Below are 25,353 nucleotides of genomic sequence, written 5' to 3' on the forward strand. Positions count from 1 at the left end.
TGTGGTTTGTGAAAAAACATGCAGATTAGCACAGAAATGTATTCTGTGAAGCATAGTTTGTGTTGCTGAAAAGGTAAAGTCTCAAGCTACAGAAAGAGTCTCAGGTAAATAATGGAATTATTTGCTTTTTACTCATGGTTAGTAATAGAAAAACACATAATTGGTATGGAAAAGTTCTCTTGTGAAAACCTTGTAAATTTTTTCACAAAGCAAGTTAAGCTACATAATACATTTCTGTTCTTAGACAGTATTTTTGTTAGATACAGCTTAACATTCTTGAAGACATTTCAGTTGTATATAATACTAAAATGCCTTTCCCTGTAGGTTGGGCCAACAGCGACACAAGCTATGCAAGAATTTCTTACTCGATTACAAGTGCACCTTTCTTCAACTTGTCCTCAGATGTTCAGTGAATTTTTATTGAAATTAATACATATACTTTCAACAGAAAGGTACATCTTAACTATTTTTTTCCCTTCATGCCCTCTTTGTCTTTCAAAACTGTGTTGACTCTGAATCACAATGACATGTGTATGTCCCACCTTGTGGTGCTGTCAGGTTATAGATGGATGAGATCTTTGCTCTTACTGCAGCACTATCAGCAGGATCTGGGCTCTTCTGGCACATGGAAGAGTGTGACCGGGTTCCACACACAGCGGTCTGTGTGTGAGGGACAGTGAACAGAAGCACTAAACAGTTGGTTGGACTGCCCCACTCTCCTTCTGGGGCCTGTTGATGTCTTGTTTCCCCACTAGCGTAGAGAAGATATGCTGCTGGCGGGGGAAAGAGAAGAGCTTATGGCTTGTCTTTTACAGCTCTGATCCCTGAAGGTTGTGTCGATGGGCACAAGATTGTGCAGACAGCAGTACACCAGAAATGTGGCGGTTTTTTGGTCTGAAGTACACAGTATCATAGAATCATTTCGGTTGGAAAAGACCTTTAAGATCATTAAGTCTAACCATTAACCTAACGCTGTCAAGCCCACCTCTAAACCATGTCCCTAAAAACCTGATCTAAGTGTCTTTTAAACATCTCCAGAGAATCATCATTTATTTCTAGTATTGATATTCTGCTCATTCCCAGGCAAAGGCTTCATATAATTAGGGATGCGCTTCCTCAGTTTCTGGCTTCCCAGTAGGTGGCACTTTGGTGTTATCTATTCTTTAATCATACAAACACCAATTTTGGCCTTCTTTAAGAGATTTTACCTCAGTAACTTAAATTGGATGGGTTGTGTTTAGCACATTTCCTTGATGATCAATCGCTTATACAAGAAATGCCATAATACAATAAAATCATTATTTCACAGTGAATCTTGGAATGCATGTCTGCATGCCGTAATTGGTTTGAAATAAGCTGAGGACACCACTGAAAGGATAGGTTTTAGAATGTCTTTGATTTTTTTTTTTTTTTGACACAAACCGAAAATGGGACTGAAATGTCATACAATGGAAGCAAAGCACCAGAAAAGGGTTTAGATGGTTATTTCTAAAACCTAAAGTAATTATTGAAGTATATCAGGTCTGGTATAAGCATAAGACTGATTGTGAGGAAAAGGAGTATTTTACTGTCATAACTAATTAAATGCCAAATATTTTCTTCAGGGCTCTTTCTGTAAACTGTCTTGTTCTATATTTAATTTTAAAAGTTATAGTAAGATTAATTGATGTCAAAAGATGATTATATCAAAAATCAGTAACTAACACCGAGAATTAGCACCATTTTTATTTTAAATATACTGATTCAAAAGGTTCATTTTTTTAGTCCACCGGTATATGTGTAAAAGCACTTGGAAAAACTTGTCCTTAAAAGAGATCCTTCAAGCAATCGAAGGTTGCAAGCACCAAACTGTAATAGTTTGAGTACCTTCTCATGGTCTTATGTATAGTTACTTTTTAGATAGCTAAAACCTGACCATTCTTCTTTCTACCTTAGGTGGGGGAAAAGAAAAGCAAGCAAAACCCAAAACGCACTATGGGAAGAAAAGTGTTTTAATGATATCCTGTTAGAAAACAAATGATCTTAATGATATGAAGTATTAGATGACTTCTTCACATGAAATTTTTCTGCAAACATACAAAACCTTTCTCCCACAACTGAACAGGACTATATTCTAAGCCTATACCTACAAAATTAACTGGATGATTAAAAATTATTATGGATCCTAGACTTTTTAAAAAAAACCTTTAATCCTTAGTGGTACTAAGAAAGTGATAGGATGAGCAGGTTCTACAGGCTCTGTAATAACCAGTATATTAAGGGGTTATGAATGCTTGTCCCATGTGAAGCATCAGATTGTGCTTCAACATGGATTTCTGGAAATGGCTGGATTTTTATTTATTGAAAGTCTGGTGTGCTTTTTGATTCTCAAAAATCAAGGAAAAAAAGAAGAACAAAAAGTCCACAACAAAACAAACAACCAAACCTGTTTAACTTTTTAATATATATTTTTTTTTCTTTCAGGGGTGCTTTCCAGACCGGCCAGGGACCCTTAGATGCACAAGTGAAACTCTTGGAATTTACCTTGGAACAGAATTTTGAAGTTGTATCAGTTAGCACTATTTCTGCAGTAATTGAGTCTATAACATTCCTTGTGCATCATTACATTACATGTTCGGACAAAGTGATGTCTCGCAGTGGCTCAGACAGCTCTGTGGGCGCTCGAGCCTGTTTTGGAGGGCTTTTTGCCAATATTATCCGTCCAGGTGATGCCAAAGCAGTTTGTGGAGAAATGACAAGGGATCAACTTATGTTTGATTTGTTAAAGCTGGTCAACATTTTAGTTCAGCTGCCGCTTTCCAGTAACCGAGAATATAGTGCCCGTGTTCCAGTAGCCAGCAGTACTACAGACAGTGTGTCTGATGAAGAAAAGGTTTCAGGAGGCAAAGATGGCAATGGAAGCAACCCTAATACTCAAGGATCAACTGCATATGTGGCAGACTTGGTGTTGGCCAACCAACAAATTATGAGCCAGATTTTGTCTGCACTTGGCCAGTGTAACAGCAGTGCTATGGCAACAATTATTGGTAGGTATTTTGTAAATAAAACAGAAGATCTTTGGGGTGGTAAAACACTTAATATTTCTACAAACTCATAAATTGAGTGTGTACATGAAAGAATGTGTCACAGAAATGACAGGACAAAAGAGACTGATAAGAAGTGAAAGGGGGACAGGTATGGGAGGAAAAAAAACCAAACTACCGTGAGGTGGGAGAGAGTGATTAGAACTGAACAGGGAATGCATTTGGCATTTGAATTTACTGAATCTCAGAATGGTCAACATTGGAAGGGGCCTCTGCAGATTCTCTAGACCAACCTCCCTGCACAAAGCAGGGTCACCCGGCAGCCGCCTCAGAGGGCAGGTTGCTCAGTACCTTGTCTAGTTGGGTTTTTAATTCTCCAAAAGCAGAAACTTCACAACTGCTCTGGGCAGCCTCTTACAATGTTCAATCATTCCAGAAGCAGAAAAGCCTTTTCTTATGTTTAAGTGGGATTTCTTCCTGTATTTCAGTCTCTGCACATGGCCATGCCTCTGTGCATGGATTAGGGTCAGTCTGCATTTTCTACTATAGACACGGTACCTCGATCATTATGTATTGCATTATTTTCCTTCTTTTTCACTCCTTACTGAGAAAAGACAAATTACAATTGTGGCCTTTGCACAGAATACAGAAACTTTTCTATTCCTTTGTTTTACCAGAAATCTCATTAATATCGGTTCCAGTCATATATTTGTGAGTGGGATCTTCCTGCTATGAACAAGTGAGGAAGCTGATGAAACTTTGAACTGCAAGGTTGCTGTTTGTCAGACATGTACCTAAGGTGCATTTTCTCAGAGAGGTTCTCTTTGTGCCTTGCTCATGAGCTGTGATGGTAGTAGAGAGTTTATTTGAACAAGCTAAACCACTGACTGAAATACCATGAATGTTACTGCATGTGCAAAAATGGGAAAACATTTTTCAGGAGGATAGGCAAAGAGCTTACACTCCATTTCAGGCATAATAGTTGCAAAATTTTCTTCTTTTTCTAATGATTCCCTTGTTTTGAAGAAAGTACCTCTGGCCTTTTCTGTGCTAGTCTCTTTTAAGCAGATGTGAAACTGTTAACCAATGCTGTTATCAGAAAACAGTATATATAAGAGCACGTAAATGTTAGACCAGTGGTTCATTTTGGCATAAAAGCAATTGAGAAAAAAGTAGTAACCTCCAGTAGTCAAATTAAACAGCAGGCAGGATTTGACAAGCCTGGATTGAGCTATTGGAACCTTTCCGAAATTAATTCCAGAACGTCTCCTCCTTTACTCTGGGTAGTTGGTGTCGTATTGCAAATACGCTATGAACACTGAAAGTAGTTTGTTCTGGTAGTGATGGTTTTTGCTCAATATGTGTTTCTTTGGGGTGAAATTCAAAAATTCTTCTCCTCAACTTTAATGTCTTTCTAAACCACCGATTTCTGTCCAGCAGCAGTTTTGCATTTTAAGAAAGACAATTTGGAAAGATAGTATTGTTTCAAAATGTTTTTCAGTTGATCAATCCCTTCAGTGGATTGTTCCTAGCAAGGTCTTTTAATATAGGTTATTGAAAATAATTTGTATGTGTATTTTGGGAAGATGTAATGCAGCTATTTGTGGTTTTAGTTACTTAATGAAGAACTGTATTAAGCTCTCTCCAGACAACATCTATGAAAAAACATTTCTCCAAGACACTGGCCAGGGTTATATATGATCAAAAAATCAGTTATCAGCATATAGTCATATAGTAGTAAACACGTAACAGCTAGTGCAGCATGCTGGCTACCCAGGGAAGATAAACAAGAAGGTTGCTGCAGACGTGTGCTGATAAGTAGTGGCTCTGCTGTCAAAATTTATGCTAATAATGTTAATTTACTGCACCTGGCGAGCCAGCTGCTCAGGAACCAGGATGGCCTTGAGTAATTCACTTGTCACATGAAGTTAAAACATATGTTGGGTTTTTTATATGACCACTTTGTCTATTTATTTCGTTAGGTTTTTATGCTTTGTCATTGATGGACTATGAAAGTGATACAAGTAGCAGTATTCCCCTTCTATCCTGCCTTCTCCTTGCCTCAGAGTCTTCACAGCAAACCCACCTTAGTTGGCTTCGGCTCCATTATTCATTCCGTTCAACTTTTCTAGACCAAGCAGAGACTGAGTCTTAAGACTTTTCTTTGTCTGTCTCCATGCATCCAGTGCTTATCAATATTTTCTTTCTTGATAGCTGGAGGGTGTTTTAAGTCCTACAGCTGTCAGTTCTCTTGCTGGAATGTTTCTCTAAGGCATATTCCAAAGATCACTTGAACATGTTATTTTTTATTATTTGTTAGTATAACTCCAGTTTCTCTAATGGAATGGGATTATTCCATCTATACCCCCCACTCAAATCTAAAACCACTTTTAGAAGCTCTTCCAGATTGGTGTCATATATTTTTAAGACAGTTGTATTTATGGAGGTAATCTCTTCCTTGGGAAGACTATTCTTTTGCTTTTCATCCTCAGTTTCAGCAATGTGTAATCAATATTACTGAATATTGATATTCAGTAAATCCTCATTAATAAATCCTGAGCTGTAACTTCTATTATTATCTGAAAAAAAAGTTAAATACTTTCTAGTTGCTTCTGGCTAGGAGCGATTCCAATCTTTGTTGTTCTTATTCTGTTTCCTTCACTAATTACAGTCATTTGTGTGGTCTTATCTAAAGTTGAACTTAAATTCCCTGACTTCCTGGGTCAAGTCTACCTATTTATACTGTAAATAAGGTAACATATACCTTGGAACACTAACAGTAATTTAATATGATCCTGAAAATTGGCCCATTTGTAGTTTGTAAAATCCATGTCAACATTTAACTGAAAAGAAATTTAAATATCCCTGAGTTCTCTTATGTGCTGTAATGGTTTGTTAGGTCTCAGCTTCTGACCTTTGAACTATTTCTGTTTTCACTAAGGTGCAAGTGGCTTACATCTCACTAAACATGAAAACTTTCATGGTGGCTTAGATGCAATATCAGTTGGAGATGGGTTGTTCACTATCCTGACAACGCTTAGTAAAAAAGCAACAACAGTGCAAGTGATGCTTCAGCCAATTCTTACCTACATGGCCTGTGGGTACATGGGAAGACAGGTAAGTTCCCTTAGGTCTGCTGTGCTGCAAGGGAAATACAGGTTAGTTGATACTGTAACCTATAATACCCTCAGAAAACTGAACTAGTGCTGCATGAAAGAAATGTTAGCATTTTCCCAACCTCACTTCGGTGCTGAAGTTAGGAAGCCTCCCTCTTTTGTCCTTAGTAGAGGGAGAGAGAGAGTTTCTGTAAGGGTGTTTTGATGTTCCCATAAATGTTCCTGGCTAAAGGTTTGAAGATGGATTGAATGTTTTATTGTGTTGAGGTGGGAAATATATTCATTGTGTTCATACCAGTGGATGTTATAAATGCTCAATACTCCAATTTCCCTGCAGCTACTTACCCCTGGTAGTTAGATCTTTTCCTTACCACAGAGACTTCTACATAGGAGTGAACCGTATGGAGCATGATATTGCTGGTTTGTGGTAGAGAGGTCAGCTACGGTGGCATTTCCCCTCTGTGACTTTTGCCTGCTGAAAGAGGAGACCAATGCCTATTTCTGTCATATTAATTTTGCATGAAACTGTTTTTCTTAACTTTTTCTTCTAGGGTTCTCTTGCCACTTGTCAGTTATCTGAGCCACTGCTTTGGTTCATTTTACGAGTGTTGGATACAAGTGAGGCACTGAAGGCTTTCCATGATATGGGTAAGAATGTCTCTAGCTGCATCATATGAAAGGTTTATTGTAGATTTTTTTTGGCACTTAAAGAAGGAATACAGATACGTGTCTGGAGGAGCAAATTTACTAAATAGGCCTTTGCTTCTTAGAATCTATGGCATGCTTCTAACAGTGGTGCTTTTCCCCCCGGCCCGTATTATACACAGGTGGCGTTCAGCTTATTTGTAACAACATGGTAACGAGCACGAGAGCTATTGTTAACACAGCAAGAAGCATGGTTTCAACTATTATGAAATTTCTTGATTCTGGTCCCACCAAAGCAACAGACAGCAGTTTGAAAGCTAGAGTGCTAGCTTCTGAGCCTGATAATGCAGAAGGAATTCACAATTTCGCGCCTTTGGGTAAGTAATACTTCTTTCTCTTACATTAATATCTCCTGGTCATTTGAGTCTTTATCAAGTTCATAACAAAAAATACCACGATAGCATCAAATGTTGCAATACTATTAAATCTTCTGAACAGAGGGGCTGCTGGTGCTTCAAGATGTTGGGGGAGGAGATTAGGTCCTCCTCCACAGGTAATAAGACCTGACGTGGGTACAGGAAAGAAGGAAAGGGAGCGACCTGTATCTGATGTTCTCATGCATCAAGGTGGGCCCCTTCTTCCTCCCGTTGGTCAAGGGATACCCCGTTCCAGCCCACCATCTGCCATAGGCACACTGAGATTTGCTCACTTCACTTAAAGCACATCAGATTTGATGGAGGTGTTAGAGAAGCACAGCAAAGCTGGATGACAGAGAATGAGCCTGAGCCAGGTCAAACAGAGCAGCAAAATCTGGAGAAGGGCTGATATTGCTGCTTCTGCTCTCACATCTGCACGTTTGCTAGAATTGCAATGTTGTTTTAGTATCAATACCATGGCTGCTAGTTAACTGAAATGCATGTGTTTTAAGATGTAAATGTGCTCTAATATCTTGCACAGGCTCCTTTTCACTATTGGTGTCTTAATGTTTTCTGTTGTTGCCCACTAAGCTAGCATAGCCTGTGAATGTATTCATACAGTGTGTCTCACTATCAAGAGGGGAGAAAGGATTGTTTTTAAAATTTCTGGAAAAATTATTGGGCAAGAGAGAAATCCATTCAGTCCTGTCATTCACATTTATGAGTGTCAAAAATGTTCACAGGAATTCACCTCCAGCTGCTACTAAGCATTCAGTCATGAGGCCAGGCTAGAGCTACTTTAAAGTAAAACACCACAAGTACCTGTAGTTTGAACAGCACAAATCTGGTCCTGTTGTGCCATACTACTTGCTAAAGAAGACATAGCTCAGATCTTTCTACTCATTCTTAACTCATACTAAGATTAGAAATATTAGCAGCTGCTGTGGTCAGGGTTATTGACTCTGGAGTCCTTTTTAGAAAAAGGTTTTCACGTGCAACAAATCTTTTTAGAGAAAAAGGTTTGCAGGCTTGAGTTATAAAGTCGTTTATGTTACCATTGTGATATTTAAACATTTAAAGCCTTCATTATGTTAACTGTGAATTAACTGAGTTCAACTTCTAGGCATACTGTTCAACCTGCACCTTTTTGATTGGTTTGGTTTTGTAATGAACTCTTGATAGAAAGTTTACGATTTTGGTAGCAAGTGTCCTCTAGCAAATTTTCAAGCACGTGCATACACATGTGGGTATGTCAGCTGCCTATTGTAAAACAGCCTGAGTAAAAGAAAAATTTCTTCAGCAGTTGTCGTTATTACTCATGGGATGTTATCAATAAACTAAAACAGGCGAGAAAGGAGGCGGGGCGGGGGGGAAAGGTGTTTTTCACAGTTCAGGTTGTAAATTAATGTGGGTTTTATTACAAAAAGTTTATTTTAACGGTGCTGTTTTTGAAGGTTCCATCACCTCCAGCAGTCCCACGGCCCAGCCAGCTGAAGTGCTGTTGCAGGCGACTCCTCCCCACAGAAGAGCTCGCTCTGCCGCCTGGTCGTACATATTCTTACCCGAGGAAGCTTGGTGCGACCTCACGATTCACCTTCCTGCAGCTGTGCTGCTCAAGGAGATCCACATCCAGCCTCACTTGGCCTCTCTGGCAAGTAAGTAAACTCATTGATATTGATGCCGGTTTGAAAATTTGAAGGGTAGTATTTAGAAATGATACGAGGAGTATAATTAGAGGAACTAAAGCTGACAGACTGTGTAAAGAATGCCTGTAAAGTAAGTTGAAAAGCTTTCTAGTTCTGCTTTCCTTGAGAATGGAAGGCCCTGCCTCTGCTTGATTTCTTCTAGCTCAGTACCTGTTTTGTGACGTTAACTCTTCATGCGCCAAAAGAAATTTGTCAAACTTCTCAAAACTTTCCCTACTGAGAATGTGATGTTGGTCAGGAGTCTTCAGGCAAAACAGTTTTGTGTGGTATAAAGCCTGAGATTTTCAGCCCTTATTGTCATAGCTCTGCTAGGGAAACGTGGCATTTACACTGACAGGACTTGTCTTCATCTGAAGTCTTTGAAATAGACTGTATAGACCGTGTAGCAAAATGCTTGTGCTTTTCAACATATACCATCACACAGGTCAAATACTCCAGCTGCAGTTCCATAGTAGTGTTTGCCTAAGATCATTTCAGTCATCTTGTTCTGTATCTTTAACAGGGATACGTGTTTAATGCTTAAAATTCAAACCAGTACAAATTTTTAAACAGTATTAAACCTTCTTATCTTACTCTGTAGCTTGCCCTTCATCAGTATCTGTTGAAATAAGTGCAGATGGTGTCAATATGTTACCTTTGTCAACTCCTGTTATCACAAGTGGTCTCACATATATAAAAATCCAGCTGGTAAAAGCTGAAGTTGCCTCAGCTGTCTGCCTCCGTCTCCATCGTCCCCGGGATGCCAGTACCCTGGGCCTCTCTCAGATCAAACTGTTAGGCCTCACCGCCTTCGGAAACACCTCCTCTGCAACTGTCAATAATCCGTTCCTTCCCTCTGAGGATCAGGTCTCTAAAACAAGGTAAGCTGCTACTGTCAATGGACAGAGGCATGTTTGTGCTGGTTCATGCTTTTGTCTTCTTTAATGATGTTTCCTGCTCTGAGTCAGATCTTTCAGTAGCAAACTGTATTCATGAGTACCTGGTTTTCTAGCTGATTTACAGAATCTGTTTCAAATATCGTGGAAAACTTGTGAAAGAATACAAAGTGCAGGAGAGCACTTGGAGTTGCATTCTTTGTTTTTAATGGGTAGGCATTTTTCAAAAAAACTGAAGTAGCAACATATTTCTTATCCCTACTGAAGTCAACAGGGTTATGTAAGTGTTGGAGCAGGAATAGAAATAGGACAATGGGATGTTTTGTGGAAGTCATATCTAATAGTGCTGTTTGTGAACGTTTTGAAAATAGGAACTGAATGTTGTGATTCTGACATATCAGCAAGATTTCTTTTCAAAAGCTTTTATTTGGTTAGGTGGCATCTTGAGTTTCTTACTGATTTTTAAAATAGGAATAAATAAACCCTTGAGCATTTTTAAACAATAAGTGTTAAAGTTTACCAACTTTGAATTGAATGGGTGAATTTCTGAGATTTCCTTATTCTGAAATTTCAGTTGCTTAATTGTAAAAATTCATTACTTTGGAATAGTTCATCTTTGAACTGTAATGTTTATAAATTTGAAAAGAGAGCATGGGAAATCTTTAAAAGTCTTTCTTCATTTGCTGGGAAAAATTTTGAGAGAGTAATTTAGAGAACATGAATACTGTCCAGTGTGTATTTGATAAAAGCTGCATAACTGAAATTGGTCTTTGATCTTGAATAGCAGTGAAGCAAATTTGCATAGCCGAATTATACTGCTGCTATATTTGTACTTTAGAAAAGGTTATCTTAAAGTCACACAAAAATAATCAGTATCTGAAGAAAGAAGGTGAGTGTACATCATGTCTTGGAATGTTTTATTGTGGCTTTCAGCTTAGTTATCAATAGTATCTCAATAAAGTAATAGTAGTAAAATGATATGTATTCAATAAACTTGGACATAATTCTGGTTGAGGCATAACAGAAAACTTGCTCTTTTCTAAAATGATAAATATTTAGGAGTAAATTATTGCTAAAGTTAGTGTTAACTTCATTTAAGATCTAGATGCAAGTTTGCCTTTTTGTTTGTTTGTTTTTGAACTGTGGGAGATAAGGTTAGCTGTGAAAATAAGTTAACCTGTTAGTTTAGAACTTTTCGGTGAAATGGTACTCTTTATTTCATGCAGCTTAGATTGCCATCTTGTTCATAGTGCTTGTTTAAACGGCATTGTAGTATACTTTTTATAAAGTCTAGCTAATATATTTCCAAATTGATTCAATTGTAATAGGATACTTTTCAAGATCTATTATTAAAAGGAATACTGAACGATATTGTCAAAGAAGTAAGAGAGGTGTCTGGGAAATGCAGTGGCTAACACATTTTTAGTTTCTTTAAAAAAGTGCACACTTTTTCTGCATGCTTTTTAAATCAAGTTCATGAAGGTTCACTGTAATCTGTGGTAAAAGGGTATGACCCAAAACCTTTGTGATGTCAGGGAAGCTTTACGGGCGTATAATTGCAACGCCAACCACTATTGCAGAATCTTAACCTTAAATATGAATAAATCCAATGGTGTCTAAGTGAGGCAGCGTGCCGTTTCATGTTTCACGTTTACGTTTCGGCCAGCTCCTTTTAATGGATAAAAAAAAAAAAGAGAGAACCAGCATATCCTCTACCTTCCCCTCTACTTTCCCCCTAATAGGTTGCCCCTAATGGAAAAAATACGTATGTGAATAAAGAAATCCTGAGTACTTTAATAATAAAACTTGCAGGCTTTTAACTCTTCCTGTCCACAGACCCTGCCTTTCTTATAACCTTAAACCAGTGGTTGCAACAGATTACTAATGTATATGACATTGTAGTCTTAAATTCATCATCTGAGAAAAGCAGATTAAATTGAGTGTCTGACCATGTCACAGCTGTTTTCTGCAGTACTTACCCTAGAATTTAATACAGGTAGTTATGTTACAAATGAAAAATAGGAAAATTATACATTAACTCATTTTCATGTTTTCTTTTTCAGTATTGGATGGTTAAGATTATTGCACCACTGCCTCACTCACATAAGTGATTTAGAAGGCATGATGGCTAGTGCTGCGGCACCCACTGCTAATCTGTTGCAGACATGTGCTGCTTTACTAATGTCGCCTTACTGTGGTATGCATTCTCCAAACATTGAGGCTGTGCTTGTAAAAATTGGTCTTCAGTCCACCAGAATAGGCCTAAAATTGATTGACATTCTTCTAAGAAACTGTTCAGCATCAGGGAGCGATCCTGCAGGTGAGTGCAATGTTTTTCTTTTTAGTTGTTTTTTAAAAACATCACTTATGTAAATGTACAAATATAGTATATTTGCATGTTACTTTCCAATTCTGAATTTGAGTTGCCAGAACTTGCAGTTGTGCTTTGTTATGCTTCTAAGTATCACAGTCTTTGTATGTGGGTAGTTCTACAGCAGTAAAGCAGTGTGATCAGGGTTGTTTTTATTTTTGTGTAGAAGAGATAATTAGGTGAATGCTTCGAAGACATGGCAGTAGGAGACGCAATATATCATAAGTTTGTCTTCATATAGATACTGTGTCTAGATGTTTCAAAATAAAGAGCATCCATGAGTAGCATTAAGGAAAACAAATCCAGCAATTTTGGGGCAGTAATATTCTGTAAGACATCATAACTTCTGAATAGCACTAAATGTTGAAAAAATTTACAGATGGAGGTACATAATCAAGACACTTGAAGAACTAATCTGTGTCCTAAAATGAAATTTTGCAGTAGCTCTTCTGTTAATGCACAGGGGTTTTTGTATTTGTGATTCCATACCACTTTGCTGTTTTGTGTCTTTTAAATGACAGAAAACCTAATTCATCTTTTTCCTGTTTTGAAGTTGCTGATACTAACAAAAAACACTTTTCAGAACAGCTTCTATGACATATTTTGCCACGATTTAATGTTTCAGTGTAGCCTACTGTGTTTTGCTTTAATGTTGTTAGATTAGAGAGTAGTTTCCTACAGGGCAGAAGATGAACACAATGAGAAGGTGGATCGGAAATAATCTGAGGAAGTTCTTGGCCCTAGTCCCATGGAGGGAAATTGGAGTTGTAAGCTTCCATTTTGAACTGAATGGTTGCTTCTGTGAAAGCACAAGGTTTGACAGCTCTATTGGAATTAGTCACGTCTCTTTGCAATATGTTGAGGAAAATTCTACTAGTTAAACATTTAAGTCCTGTATCTGATGAATGTTGCAATGATTTTCCCTTTTATAGCAAGGCTGCACATGGCGGTGAACATACAAAAGCCACAATTTTGAGATAATGGTGTGTATAAGAATTGCATCCTTATGTTAATGGCAAAACACAATTAGATGCTAATATTGCAATTCTGTAGCAATTTCATTAGTACTTTTAAAAATGCATATGTAAGTACTTCTATTATTTCCCCTCCCCTTTTGTGTTTTGTTTATTTTTTTTTTTGAACGCGGCAAGATCTGAATAGCCCTTTACTGTTTGGAAGATTAAATGGTCTCTCTTCTGACTCTACAATAGACATTCTTTATCAGCTTGGAACAACTCAAGACCCAGGAACAAAAGACAGGTAATATCATTTACATGATTATGTGGAAGTGTATACAAAAATAATCTGCTAAATAGTCGATTGGTGTTACTGCACGAAAACAGCCTTTAAAAAATGTGATTGTTATGAGATAGCTTTCCCTCCTATCTCTTTTTATCCTTTGCAAAGAATGCTATACCTCTTTTTTTGCTCTTATAAGTGTGATAAAACTTTTAGTATTCAACTGACTTTTCTCTCAAATACTCGGAACTCAGACACCTGCTACGTTTTCTTTCGCTATAGAAAGATCACTTACATTTGGCTGTCCGAGATGACAAGTGTTTTTAATTTTTCCCCTGTTAGTGATCTAAGTCTTGAAGTTTGAGTTCACTCTTGAATTTTGCTTCAAAGAAAGAGATAAATGTGTGAATGAGATTACTAAGAGGCAGCAAGCTAATTTGGTTTTGAGTGTTTCTTTGACCCTTCATAATGTACTACATCATCTTGCCTTCCAGAATTCAAGCATTGCTGAAATGGGTGAGCGATTCTGCAAGAGTTGCAGCTATGAAAAAAAGTGGCCGGGTCAGCTACGTTTGTCCCAATAGCTCAACGCGAGAGTATGGTCTTTTGATGCCATCTCCTTCCCATTTGCATTGTGTAGCAGCAATTTTGTGGCACAGTTATGAATTGCTTGTTGAATATGATTTACCAGCATTGCTGGACAGAGAGCTCTTTGAGTAAGTAAAGCAAAGTTTTTCACCACATACTTTTTATAACTGAATTATTTTGTTCACTGAAATGGTACAACTTGAACTGCACTCATTATGAAACAGTAGTGCAAATAGCTAATTGGTAGAGTGACTACTTAAAGATATCGCAGAATCACAGAATGTTAGGGATTGGAAGGGACCTCAAAAGATCATCTAGTCCAATCTCCCTGCTAGAGCAGGAACACCTAGATCAGGCTACACAGGAAGGCGTCCAGGCGGGTTTTGAATGTCTCCAGAGAAGGAGACTCCACAACCTCCCTGGGCAGCCTGTTCCAGTGTTCCATCACCCTCACTGAGAAGAAGTTTCTTCTCAAATTTAAGTGGAACCTCTTGTGTTCCAGCTTGAACCCATTACCCCTTGTCTTACTGTTGGTTGTCACCGAGAAGAGCCTGCCTCCATCCTCATGACACTCACCCTTTATATATTTGTAAACATTAATGAGGTCACCCCTCAGTCTCCTCTTCTCCAAGCTAAAGAGACCCAGCTCCCTCAGCCTTTCCTCATAAGGGAGGTGCTCCACTCCTTTCATCATCTTTGTGGCCCTGCGCTGGACTCTCTCCAGCAGTTCCCTGTCCTTCTTGAACTGAGGGGCCCAGAACTGGACACAATATTCCAGATGTGGTCTCACCAGGGCAGAGTAGAGGGGAGGGAGAACCTCACTCGACCTACTAACCCACCCCCCTTCTAATACACCCCAGGATGCCATTGGCCTCCTTGGCCACAGGGGCACAGTGCTGGCTCATGGTCATCCTGCTGTCCACCAGGACCCTCAGGTCCCTTTCTCCTACACTGCTCTCTAATAGGTCATTCCCCAACTTATACTGAAACCTGGGGTTGTTCTCTCCAGATGCAAGATTCTACACTTGCCCTTGGTGGATTAAATTAAATTTTTCCCCGCCCAGCTCTCCAGCCTGTCCAGATCTCGCTGGATGGCAGCACAGCCTTCTGGCTTGTCAGCCACTCCTCCCAGGTTGGTGTCATCAGCAAACTTGCTGACAGTGCACTCTATTGCCTCATCCAAGTCATTGATGAATATATTGAATAATACTGGCCCCAGTACTGACCCTTGAGGCACTCCACTAGATACAGGCCTCCAACTAGACTCTGCCCCATTGACCACAACTCTTTGGCTTCTTTCCTTCAGCCAGTTCACAGTCCACCTCACTACCCGATCGTCCAGACCACAGTTCCTCAGTTTAGCTGCGAAGATGCTGTCATAAAAGACTACGAGGTTGGTCAAGCACGACTTCCCCTTGGTGAAGCCATGTTGACTGCCCCTAATGACCCTCTTATCCTTGACATGTCTCGAGATGGCACCAAGGATAAGTTGTTCCATCACTTTCCCAGGGATGGAGGTGAGGCTGACCAGTCTATAGTTACCCAGGTCCTCCTACTTGCCCTTTTTGAAGACTAGAGTGACATTTGCTTTCCTCCAGTCCTCAGGCACCTCTCCCATTTCCCACGACTTAGCAAAGATGATGGAGAGCGGTCCAGCAATGACTTCAGCCAGCTCCCTCAGCACCCGTGGGTGCATCCCATCTGGACCCATGGATTTATGGATGTCCAGATTGCTTAATTGCTCCCTAACCCAGTCCTCATCAACCAAGGCAAACTCCTCCATTGTCCTGCCTTCCTCTGTGGCCTCAGGGGTACGGGGCTCCTCAGGACAGCCTCCGGCAGAGTAGACAGAGACAAAGAAGGCATTCAGTAACTCTGCCTTCTCTGTATCTTCTGTCACCAGGGCACCCACCCCATTCATCAGTGGGCCTACGTTGCCTCTGGTGTTAGTTTTATCTGCCATGTATTTGAAGAAGCTCTTTCTGTTGTCCTTGAGCCCTCTGGCCAGGTTTAATTCTAAGGAGGCCTTAGCTTTCCTAGTTGCCTCCCTACATCCTCTGACAACAGCCTTATATTCTTCCCAAGTGGCCAGCCCCTCCTTCCATGATCTGTAAACTCTCCTCTTCCACTTGAGCTTACGCAGCAGTTCCCTGTTTAACCACGCAGGTCTCCTGGCTCCCTTCCTTGACTTCCTGCGTGTCGGGATGCTCTGATCTTGAGCTTGGTAGAAGCAGTCCCTGAATGCTAACCCACTATCTTGGGCCCCTTTACCTTCAAGCAGCCTTGCCCATGGGATTTCCCCCAGCAATTGTTTGAAAAGGCCAAAGTTGGCCCTACTGAAGTCCAGGGTTGCAATTCTGCTTGCTATTCTGTTCCTGCCACATGAGATCCTGAACTCCACCATCTCACGGTCGCTGCAACAAAGGCAGCCCTCCACCTTTACTGCCTCAACCAGACCCTCCTTGTTAGTGAGGATGAGATCCAGCAGCACACCTCTCTTCCTTCCAGCAAACATCAGGGTAGTTAAAATCTCCCACGACAACCAGGGCCTGTGACTGTGAGGCTGCGCTCAGCTGCCCGTAGAAGGCCTCATCACCTTCCTCACCCTGATCTGGTGGCCTGTCATAGACACCCACAACAGTGTCACCCCTGCCAGCCTGCCCCTTAATTCTCACCCACAGACTCTCAACTCGCTCCTCATCCGTGCCTGGACAGTACTCAGTATGTTGTAGTTGCTCTCTCACGTAAAGAGCAACTCCACCACCTCGCCTGGCTGGCCTGTCTTTCCTGACAAGGACATAGCCATCCTTGACCACATTCCAGTCATGCGAGCTGTCCCACCATGTCTCTGTAATTGCCACCAGATCATAATCTCCTGACCGAACAAAGGTTTCTTAACTCCTCCTGCTTATTCCCCATGCTGCGCACATTGGTGTACAGGCACTTCAGGGAGCGAGCTGAGCACACTGATTTCAGCCTAGGGGGATGGGAGGCCTCCCGGTCTTCATCAGTTCTAGAGTGCCTCCCCACTGGTGCAAGCCCAGCTACAACCCCATCCCCCTTCAAATCTAGTTTAAAGCTTTCCAAATGAGCCCTGCTAATTCCTGTCGCAGCATCCTTTTGCCCCTGTGAGATAAACCTTTCCCACGTATCACTATCTGGACTGGTGTCTTATAAAACCATCCGTTATCAAGGAATCCAAAGCCCTGTCTGTAGCACCAGTCTTGTAGCCAATCACTTATGGACTGAATTTTTCTATTCCATCCCACATCATCACCTGAAAATGGAAGGAGGGAAAACAGGTAATTTTATAGTTCTAAACACAAAACTGTACTTGACATATTCCAGGTGTAATTGTGTTTAAAAATAAAAATCCAAAACAAAACAGCAAATCTGTGTATATACTTGCCTGGTTTTGTTTGTCTTTTAATGGATAGCTCTGGGCTGTTCTTGTTGAAATTGAGGGTTTGCAGTAATTTTCACAGTACCTATAAATCATGATCTTCATTAGTATCCTATTATAGAAGCATTATTTTAATACTCATGGTATCCAATATCTATAACTGATAGCTAAGAGCTAGAGGAGGAGGGGATTGGGTTTTTGGAGTTGCCGCTTTTGTTCCAGCCATAGTCTGATTAGAAAGAAACAGAGCATAAAATCTTGAGTGAATCTTGAACCATGGATTCACTTGGATGTTGTTTGATTCTAAAAAAAAGTTCACCTTAAATACTAAATGTATACTTTTAGTGATTGAAAATATATGAGCTAACATTCCTACTTTATGTTGCTTAACCATCTCTTTTGTTTAAACAAAACAGAGAGCCACATAGTTTTGTTTCATCTGTTTTATGGAAATATAGCTGTTAAATGGTATCTAGTATGGCATCTTTCATTTGTACTGTTGAATAAAATTCCAGTTAATGAATGGAACTTTAATAGCACAAAATTTTGTGTTGCCCTTAGGAAATGTTCGTATTTTTCTGCTGCCTCAGTCTCTGCTTTAGGCGCAGTCAAACGTTCCAACACTGGGAAATGTACAAGTTACGGTTATTGGTAGAAGCATGTGGAGCCTTTCTGTATGTGCAGCATGATGGTCTTCAGACATGACTACAAGTCAGACCCTTTCCAAAGACACTTCAGTAGTACTGCTGTATAAATAGTTGTTAATTCAAAGTGAGCTGCTTCATTTTGGGAATCATTTCAAGGATTTTAAATTGCAGGTCAATTAGTCTTTTCAGGAATACCTTTAAACGGAAATACATTTTCACTATGAATTTTAAGAATTTTAACATTTGAAAAGAAAGAACTCTGATAAAAACAGACTTCCTAAAATGGATAACCCATTTAGATTTATACTAATATAAAAGTGGATATCACAAATGAATTCCTGTCTTTTGGAGGAGAGTTTGTTATTTTCATCACAGGACAAAATGAAGGAACACTAATAAAACTATTATATCTAGTTTGAGTATTCATGTTGTAATATAGCCTCGTTCCTGTATGTCCTGCCAAATAAAACTGTAATTCATATCAGCCAGCATCTGGAGCAAATTATAATATACATTTTTAATAAATATAGAAGGATTGTTGTCAGACTTATAAGACTAAATAATTCTTCAAATAAAAATAACTACTCATGTATTCTTCATCCTCTTTGATATTTTAACTTTTGAAATATTTTCATTGATCTGTCTATAACTCCTAATTTCTTATTCATATGATATGTCATTTTTCTCTTGGATATATTTTCCCGTCATCCTCATTTTCCATTTTCCATTTCAAGATTTCTGCTTTGGCCAATTGATACTAATTTGTTCCTTAGCTATTTTTTAATATCTAGATGGAAAAGAATCTTATATGCAGTTGGAGAAGAGTTTAAGTTTACTTTTATTATATGTGGACTTAATTGTAACTATCTTCTCAAAGTTGTGGGTCATTTGATCACTGAGATGATATTTTAATGTTTTATCTTGAGAGGGTTTTTCGTTAGCTGTTCGCTAGACTGATAATAAAGCTAACTTTTGGTTAGACCCATGTTCTATTCTAGACTCTTAGAATCCCTTAGACTAAGCACAGAATAATGCTTCCATCCAGAAGAGGGAAAAACAATCCTTGTCTTCAAACATGATATATGATGATGCATCCAAACTTATTTAAAAAACTAAGGTGAAGTGGCACAAAGTGTGTGTTCATCTCTGCATGTAAAGGTTAAGATAATATGACTTATGTATGGTGTCATGGTACTGTGGATTCAGTTCAGAAAACTGTGTTTGTTTTTTGGGGTTTGTTTTGGGGTTTTTTGTTTGGTTGGGGGGGGTTAAATACTTTTTCTACTCTGAACAAATCTATATAAAGAAATTATGCTTTCACTGTTTTACAAATAGCATTTCTGAAAGTTGAGCCAAATAATAGGAGCTAAATTAGCTCTTGCATTCATTTGTCTTGGATTAGCATTCAAGCAGATAGCATTTGGATAGAAGTAAGTGCAAAGGTAGGTGGGATTTTAGTATCTCTGAGGAATAATTATATTGTTAACTTGTGTCCCAAGTTCAAGTTGAGTAAAGATAGTGCAGGTAACAATCAGCAAACAAGATGGTTGCTGCCTTCATTTCTTTGCACCATCTTTAGGTAGAACTCTAATAAAACAAACTTTTAAAAATTTTGGAAACACGTTAAAATACTTTCAGTTCTTACAAAGAGTTAAGAGAGCTTTATGGAAATAAGTGTGTGTGTGTGATCCTATTACATAGTAGCTGCAGCTTGGAGAGTTGAAAGCACGAAGAGTTGGCTCAAAAACGCATACATTACGTGACAACTGTCAAAAGACTGAAATCCTGTCCTTAATGTGCAGCATGTCAGAAAAGTCAGTTTGTTTCTATTTTAAATACAGTATGATGAAAGAAATTTAAACATAGAGTTGAGGATGCCTTTTGGGTAATGAACGTCCTGCAGATAGTGTGATCTAAATGAGGCTTTCAAGCTCAGGTCAATGTGTTTTACAGCAGCTTCTACAACACTTAATCATAAATTTAGAAAGATGTTTTATGAACCAATGAAGAAAAGGGAATATGAGTGGCAAACTATGTGTTGACATGATTTTCTGTCTTCTACAGGTCACTGTTTATCTGGTCCATGTCTCTTCCCTGCAACATGGTTTTGAAGAAAGCTGTTGATAGTTTGCTTTGCTCAATGTGCCACATCCACCCAAATTATTTTTCCTTGCTCATGGGATGGATGGGTATCACTCCTCCTCCAATGCAGTGTCAACACAGACTGTCCATGACTGATGACAGCAAAAAGCAGGACCTTAGTTCATCTTTAACAGATGACTCTAAAAACGCACAAGCTCCCCTTGCACTAACAGAATCTCACCTGGCTACTCTTGCTGCCTCATCTCAGTCTCCTGAAGCTATCAAGCAATTATTGGACTCAGGTTTGCCTTCACTGCTTGTAAGAAGTCTTGCTAGTTTTTGCTTTAACCATACTTCTAGCTCGGACTGCACTGCACAATCAACGGATATCAACCAGGACAGGCTCAGGAGGCATCATGTTCCACAGCACTTTAATAAAATGCCCATCACGGCAGACCTGGTTGCTCCTGTTCTCAGGTTTTTGACAGAAGTTGGCAATAGCCACATGATGAAGGATTGGTTGGGTGGCTCTGAAGTGAATCCGTTGTGGACAGCACTTTTATTTCTGTTGTGCCATTCTGGTGCTACTTCTGGAGGACACAATGTGACGGCACAACAGACCAGTGCAAGATCTAGTTTGCTTTCTTCAACTGTAACAACAGGGTTGACCACTCAGCAGCGGACAGCAATTGAAAACGCAACAGTTGCTTTCTTCTTACAGTGCATTTCTTGCCATCCTAATAACCAGAGGCTTATGGCACAGGTGAGAAAAGAAAAAAAAAGTTTTACTTTAGAATGGTAACTTAAGATTTCCTAGTTAATTTGTTTGTGCAAGCATATGCTCAGTGCAATCTGTGACCAGGGAAATACAGACTATTGCAGAACATGGCTTTGCATTTGGCATTTTAGTAAAATTCAGCTATTTTCCTTACATTTGTTAATGTTGTAGACCTAGTTGAATTGAAGTAGAATTAAAGAAAGCTTTTTCCACATTAAGAATGACAATGCCCTGGGAACAGGTAGACTTGAGTAAAAAAATCAGTACAGTTCTCTGTTAATGGCCGGTAGTAATACTGCATTATGTGGTGGGAAATTTTTGCCTTAGGAATTTGAAAGCTGTTTTTCTAAATACTCTGTCTTCAGTTTTTTTATATTTTGAGTAGTCTACATGTTTACAATTACTTTGATGCCGTAGTCAGTGTTTTGAACTTATTAATTTAAAAAAACCCCTTATTTGCTGCTGGTATTTTCTCCAGCTGTACCAGTTTCTGATCTGGTTTAGATGATAACTGGAAGGTAGATCTTAAGCACTGCCTAGTATGGCTGTATAGAGCTATATTTTAGAGACCTAAATATAGAAATATTTTAAATCTGATGTCATCTTGCATTCCCAGGTTCTCTGTGAGTTGTTCCAGTCCTCTCCTCAGCGTGGGAACCTCCCAACCTCTGGAAATATTTCAGGATTTATTAGGAGGCTTTTTTTGCAGCTGATGCTGGAGGATGAGAAAGTGACTTTGTTTCTTCAATCCCCATGTCCAGTAAGAATTTTTCATATCTGTATGGTGAACATAGAATAAATTAATAATCAGAGCATTATCAACTTTGAAATGTCAGATAACAGCTTTTCCTACTGTACACATTGCAGAATTTTGGAAAGGAATGTGTTGGTGAATTGTAACTCAGCATTTTAAAACAAAATTTAAGGCACTCTTGTAAGATAAAGCCATGTTGTTGAAAATATGCTGCTTGTGAAAGAATTGACAACTGAAATTTATCTTATGGCAGACTTGTTAGTAGTATCCTTACGCATTAGCAGCAAATATAGATACAAGTTCTAGACCTTCCAACAGTTCTTTAGTATCAGTTTCATTGAGGAACAGTCATAGTTGTGATGCTTCAAAATTGGCAGAGATCCCTCAGCATTAGCCGAAACACCATGCCTAAATTATTGGATTAATTTATAAAGCAGATGTATGATTTTATACTTCACCAGAACACAGATTTATAATTAATGACTAAAGCGCTATGCTCTCAGTTGAAGCCTGTGAATAAAGAAATATAGGAAAAACAGAAGTTACTAAAAGATCTGACACTTCCCATATGAGGAAAAATTGTTTTCTGCTTCGGTTGCTGCTGTTCTTACTACATCTCTGAAGGAAGGTACTACAGGAGATATGTGACAGGGAGACCAGATCATTTAGTATAAAAAAAGAAAAGGAGGAACAAATACAGTTTTATCACAAACATTTAAATGTTTTATTTTAACCTGGTTGAGATTAATTGTTAACACGACCATTGGTAATGTGGAAGTAACATCAATTATCTAATAATTTGTTTTACGTAGAACAGATTTTTACAGAATGCTACTAGGTATGTAAAAGCAGAAAGAATATCTTGAATAGAAGTTGCCAAGTAATTCAGTTTCTTCTGTTAAAAATGCCAGGAAACAGTCTGTCTGTTGTTAGAGGAGGAATCATAATCTCCTCAGTAACACTGAAAAAGAAACCCGGATGTGCAGCATATACTTCTAGTATATCCAACAACATAACCATTCAAAGATTGGATCCGCATTTTTATTTAAGTTCTTAACTAAACTGTATCTTATAAGCTAGATTTTGATTGTCATCAAGTATTAAATTTGTTTGATAATATTGCACAATAAATTGGTTTTGCGTGTGAATATTAGTTAACAGTTCTCCTGATGACAGGAGAAAGGGGACCAGTGGCACTCTCATTGTTGAAAAGTCTAAAATTCACTGCAAGCAAAGAGTGATACAACATATGAATGTAACTTGGGCCAAAAGATGTTAACATATTTGAAATGTTTTAACTAGTAGTGACTTAGTTATCTGTCATAATAACAAAAAGTTGATATTAAATCTAGAACAAACTTCATCTTCAAGTCAGAGCAAGTATAGTGATTTTTCTTAATGAATCTCAGAATTGTTTTAATTTCGTAAATAATTGCAATTCTCAGACACTCAATTTTTCTGTCATATACAGCTATATAAAATGATTAGGTTTTTTAAAACAAATATGATATCATAGTTTCTCATCCTTAAAAAAAATGGGATTTTGAAGCAAAATCTTTTCGTTAAAAAATAAAACCTGTCCTAAGTTTATGCATTTTTATAGTATATGTCCAAAGTTGAAGGATATATCAGTTTCCTTTTTCAGCACACAAAAAGTATAGCTTTATTTTGCAGGGGCAAGTTTATAAGAACTTAGCGTTTTAACTTATTCCTGAATGTTATAGGCATGTTAAATGTTGACTTTTTTTTTTTCCTTTCAGCTGTACAAAGGTAGAATTAATGCTACTAGTCACATAATTCAACATCCAATGTATGGAGCTGGACACAAATTTCGTACTCTTCACTTGCCTGTCTCAACAACTCTAGCAGAGGTTCTTGATCGTGTTTCAGGCAAGTTTGCAATAGTTCATGATTTATTTTTTAAGATGCAGTTCTAAAGAAAAAATTGTCTCTTACTGGTCAAATGCTATTTTTGCCATCTATAAAACTCAGGTGGGGCAGATGAGGGTTTTTGTTTCTTGTTGGTTGGTTGGTTGGTTTGGAATTTCGTGTTTGCTTTTTAGTATCAATGTGTTCTCATATCTCATAGGATATTTGCAAGACCGCACAAATGATGCTGCAAATATCCGTCTTTAGAACACCCTATCTTTCATCCAGTCACTTAAATATTCCCAAATTGTGTCAGTTAAATATCCTGGAACTTTTAAAAGTTTATCTCAAGATGAAAATGAAATCATGACATTAGGGAAGGCTCCATCTAGTTTCTGTGTTTATGCGTTTGCCTGTTACATAAACTTTTGAGTTTGCTTACTAAATGGAGATTGAAAACCAGAACTTACTTTTAGAGATTAATTTTAAAATTATATACAATGAGAGGATGATGTTAAGGCATTAATATATTTGTTAGTTTTTTATAGTTCAGTACTTCCAGTTACACCACTTGAACATACATGGAGAGATGAACCCCTGTAGAGGACTTTGTTGACCAGGCCTCCACAGACCATAATATGAATTTTAACACCCAAATGATAGATGTCCTAACCTTGAAACGAATCCCACCTTGAACTTGAAATTTTATTTAATACTTTAGAACATAGAACTATATGTTAAAGATTAGGGTTAGTGATCTTTTTAAAATGTAGTTAAAGAGTAGAATTCATACTAAAGGTGTCAGGTTCATGCCAGAGCTTTCTAGGTAAAACCAAGCAAGATACAAGTCAATTCTCCTCAAGAAAGAAATAGACCAAAATTTGTTAGGTCATGTTACATCAAAAATCAGTTTTAAGCATGTTTAACTCAAAAAAAAAAAAAAAAAAAAGGCAGCAGGGAGGGTGAACCCAGAACTTTCTCTTTACTCTTAAGAGTTCTGGTTCTCAGTAATAGCAAAGAAAAGTCAAAGATCATCACAGCAAATAATGATTTTGCCATTTTGTAGATGTGCACTGAAGTGTGTCCACTTAGCTGCACACATATCCAACTAGGTTTGTATGTTCCTATATGCAGATATTTGTTTGTGTAATATTTTGGAACTCGGTGTGGCTTAACTTTAATTTCTGAAGGAGGTCTTCGTGGAGTTAGAGGAGCTATTGCTTTTTTATGTTTGCTGAAAATCTTTATGTTGAAATTATTATCAAATTCATTAGAGCAATAAATATGTTCCCTAACGAGGTGATAGAAGTACTATAATGGTATTCGGCAGAACACTAGACAGAACAAGATCCTGTATTCACATGGTCGTGTGTGGAATGTGCCCAAGGTCTTTAGATCCTGGTGCAGTTTATGGTCAGAATTGCTGCAATGGGTGGGATGGTCAGTGCAGATGAGGAAGGAATCAGTTGTTGAGCGGTGACATAAACTGTACTGAGTAGCTGCCTTGCTGGTCTGTTGTGGTCAGCTGGATAGCCAGCGCTAATAGGGACTGGGGAGGGGAATGGGATGATGTGATGGACTGTAATGCCTATAATTGAAATGCATCAAATGCTGACTTTGTAGGGCATCGTAACTTTGGGGTTTGCTCTGGAATTGTTATTCCTCAGCTTAACTTTCATTTTAAATTGGAAGAATTAGTTCTGGAAAAGTTCAGGTTCTTCTGTGTTTCCCTCCCTCATCTGATGTGATTTCTCTGTATTTAAAACTTTGTGATACATGTATATCATTCCATTAAGTCCATGGTTAGGACATAGTTAAGAAGATTTGAATGTGTGAGGAGC

General features: G+C 38.5%; 1 protein-coding gene across 6 annotated transcripts in view; it reads left to right on the forward strand.

Moving 5' to 3' along the window:
- BIRC6 (baculoviral IAP repeat containing 6) overlaps positions 1-25,353 on the forward strand; it is a 186,880-nt gene that overhangs the window by 89,631 nt on the left and 71,896 nt on the right. For 5 of the 6 annotated variants that reach the window (XM_065632741.1, XM_065632738.1, XM_065632736.1 and 2 more), the window contains 13 exons: positions 325-452; positions 2,464-3,026; positions 5,965-6,140; positions 6,691-6,787; positions 6,967-7,161; positions 8,655-8,855; positions 9,487-9,766; positions 11,845-12,101; positions 13,304-13,412; positions 13,886-14,107; positions 20,094-20,874; positions 21,506-21,649; positions 23,404-23,533. In XM_065632741.1, coding sequence (XP_065488813.1) covers positions 325-452; positions 2,464-3,026; positions 5,965-6,140; positions 6,691-6,787; positions 6,967-7,161; positions 8,655-8,855; positions 9,487-9,766; positions 11,845-12,101; positions 13,304-13,412; positions 13,886-14,107; positions 20,094-20,874; positions 21,506-21,649; positions 23,404-23,533 — 3,283 coding nt within the window. The remainder of the gene's footprint in view (positions 1-324; positions 453-2,463; positions 3,027-5,964; positions 6,141-6,690; positions 6,788-6,966; positions 7,162-8,654; positions 8,856-9,486; positions 9,767-11,844; positions 12,102-13,303; positions 13,413-13,885; positions 14,108-20,093; positions 20,875-21,505; positions 21,650-23,403; positions 23,534-25,353) is intronic. The other variant, XM_065632740.1, reaches the window with a different exon arrangement.

This window comes from Caloenas nicobarica, chromosome 3 (genome assembly GCF_036013445.1).
Source record: "Caloenas nicobarica isolate bCalNic1 chromosome 3, bCalNic1.hap1, whole genome shotgun sequence".
Taxonomy (NCBI): domain Eukaryota; kingdom Metazoa; phylum Chordata; class Aves; order Columbiformes; family Columbidae; genus Caloenas; species Caloenas nicobarica.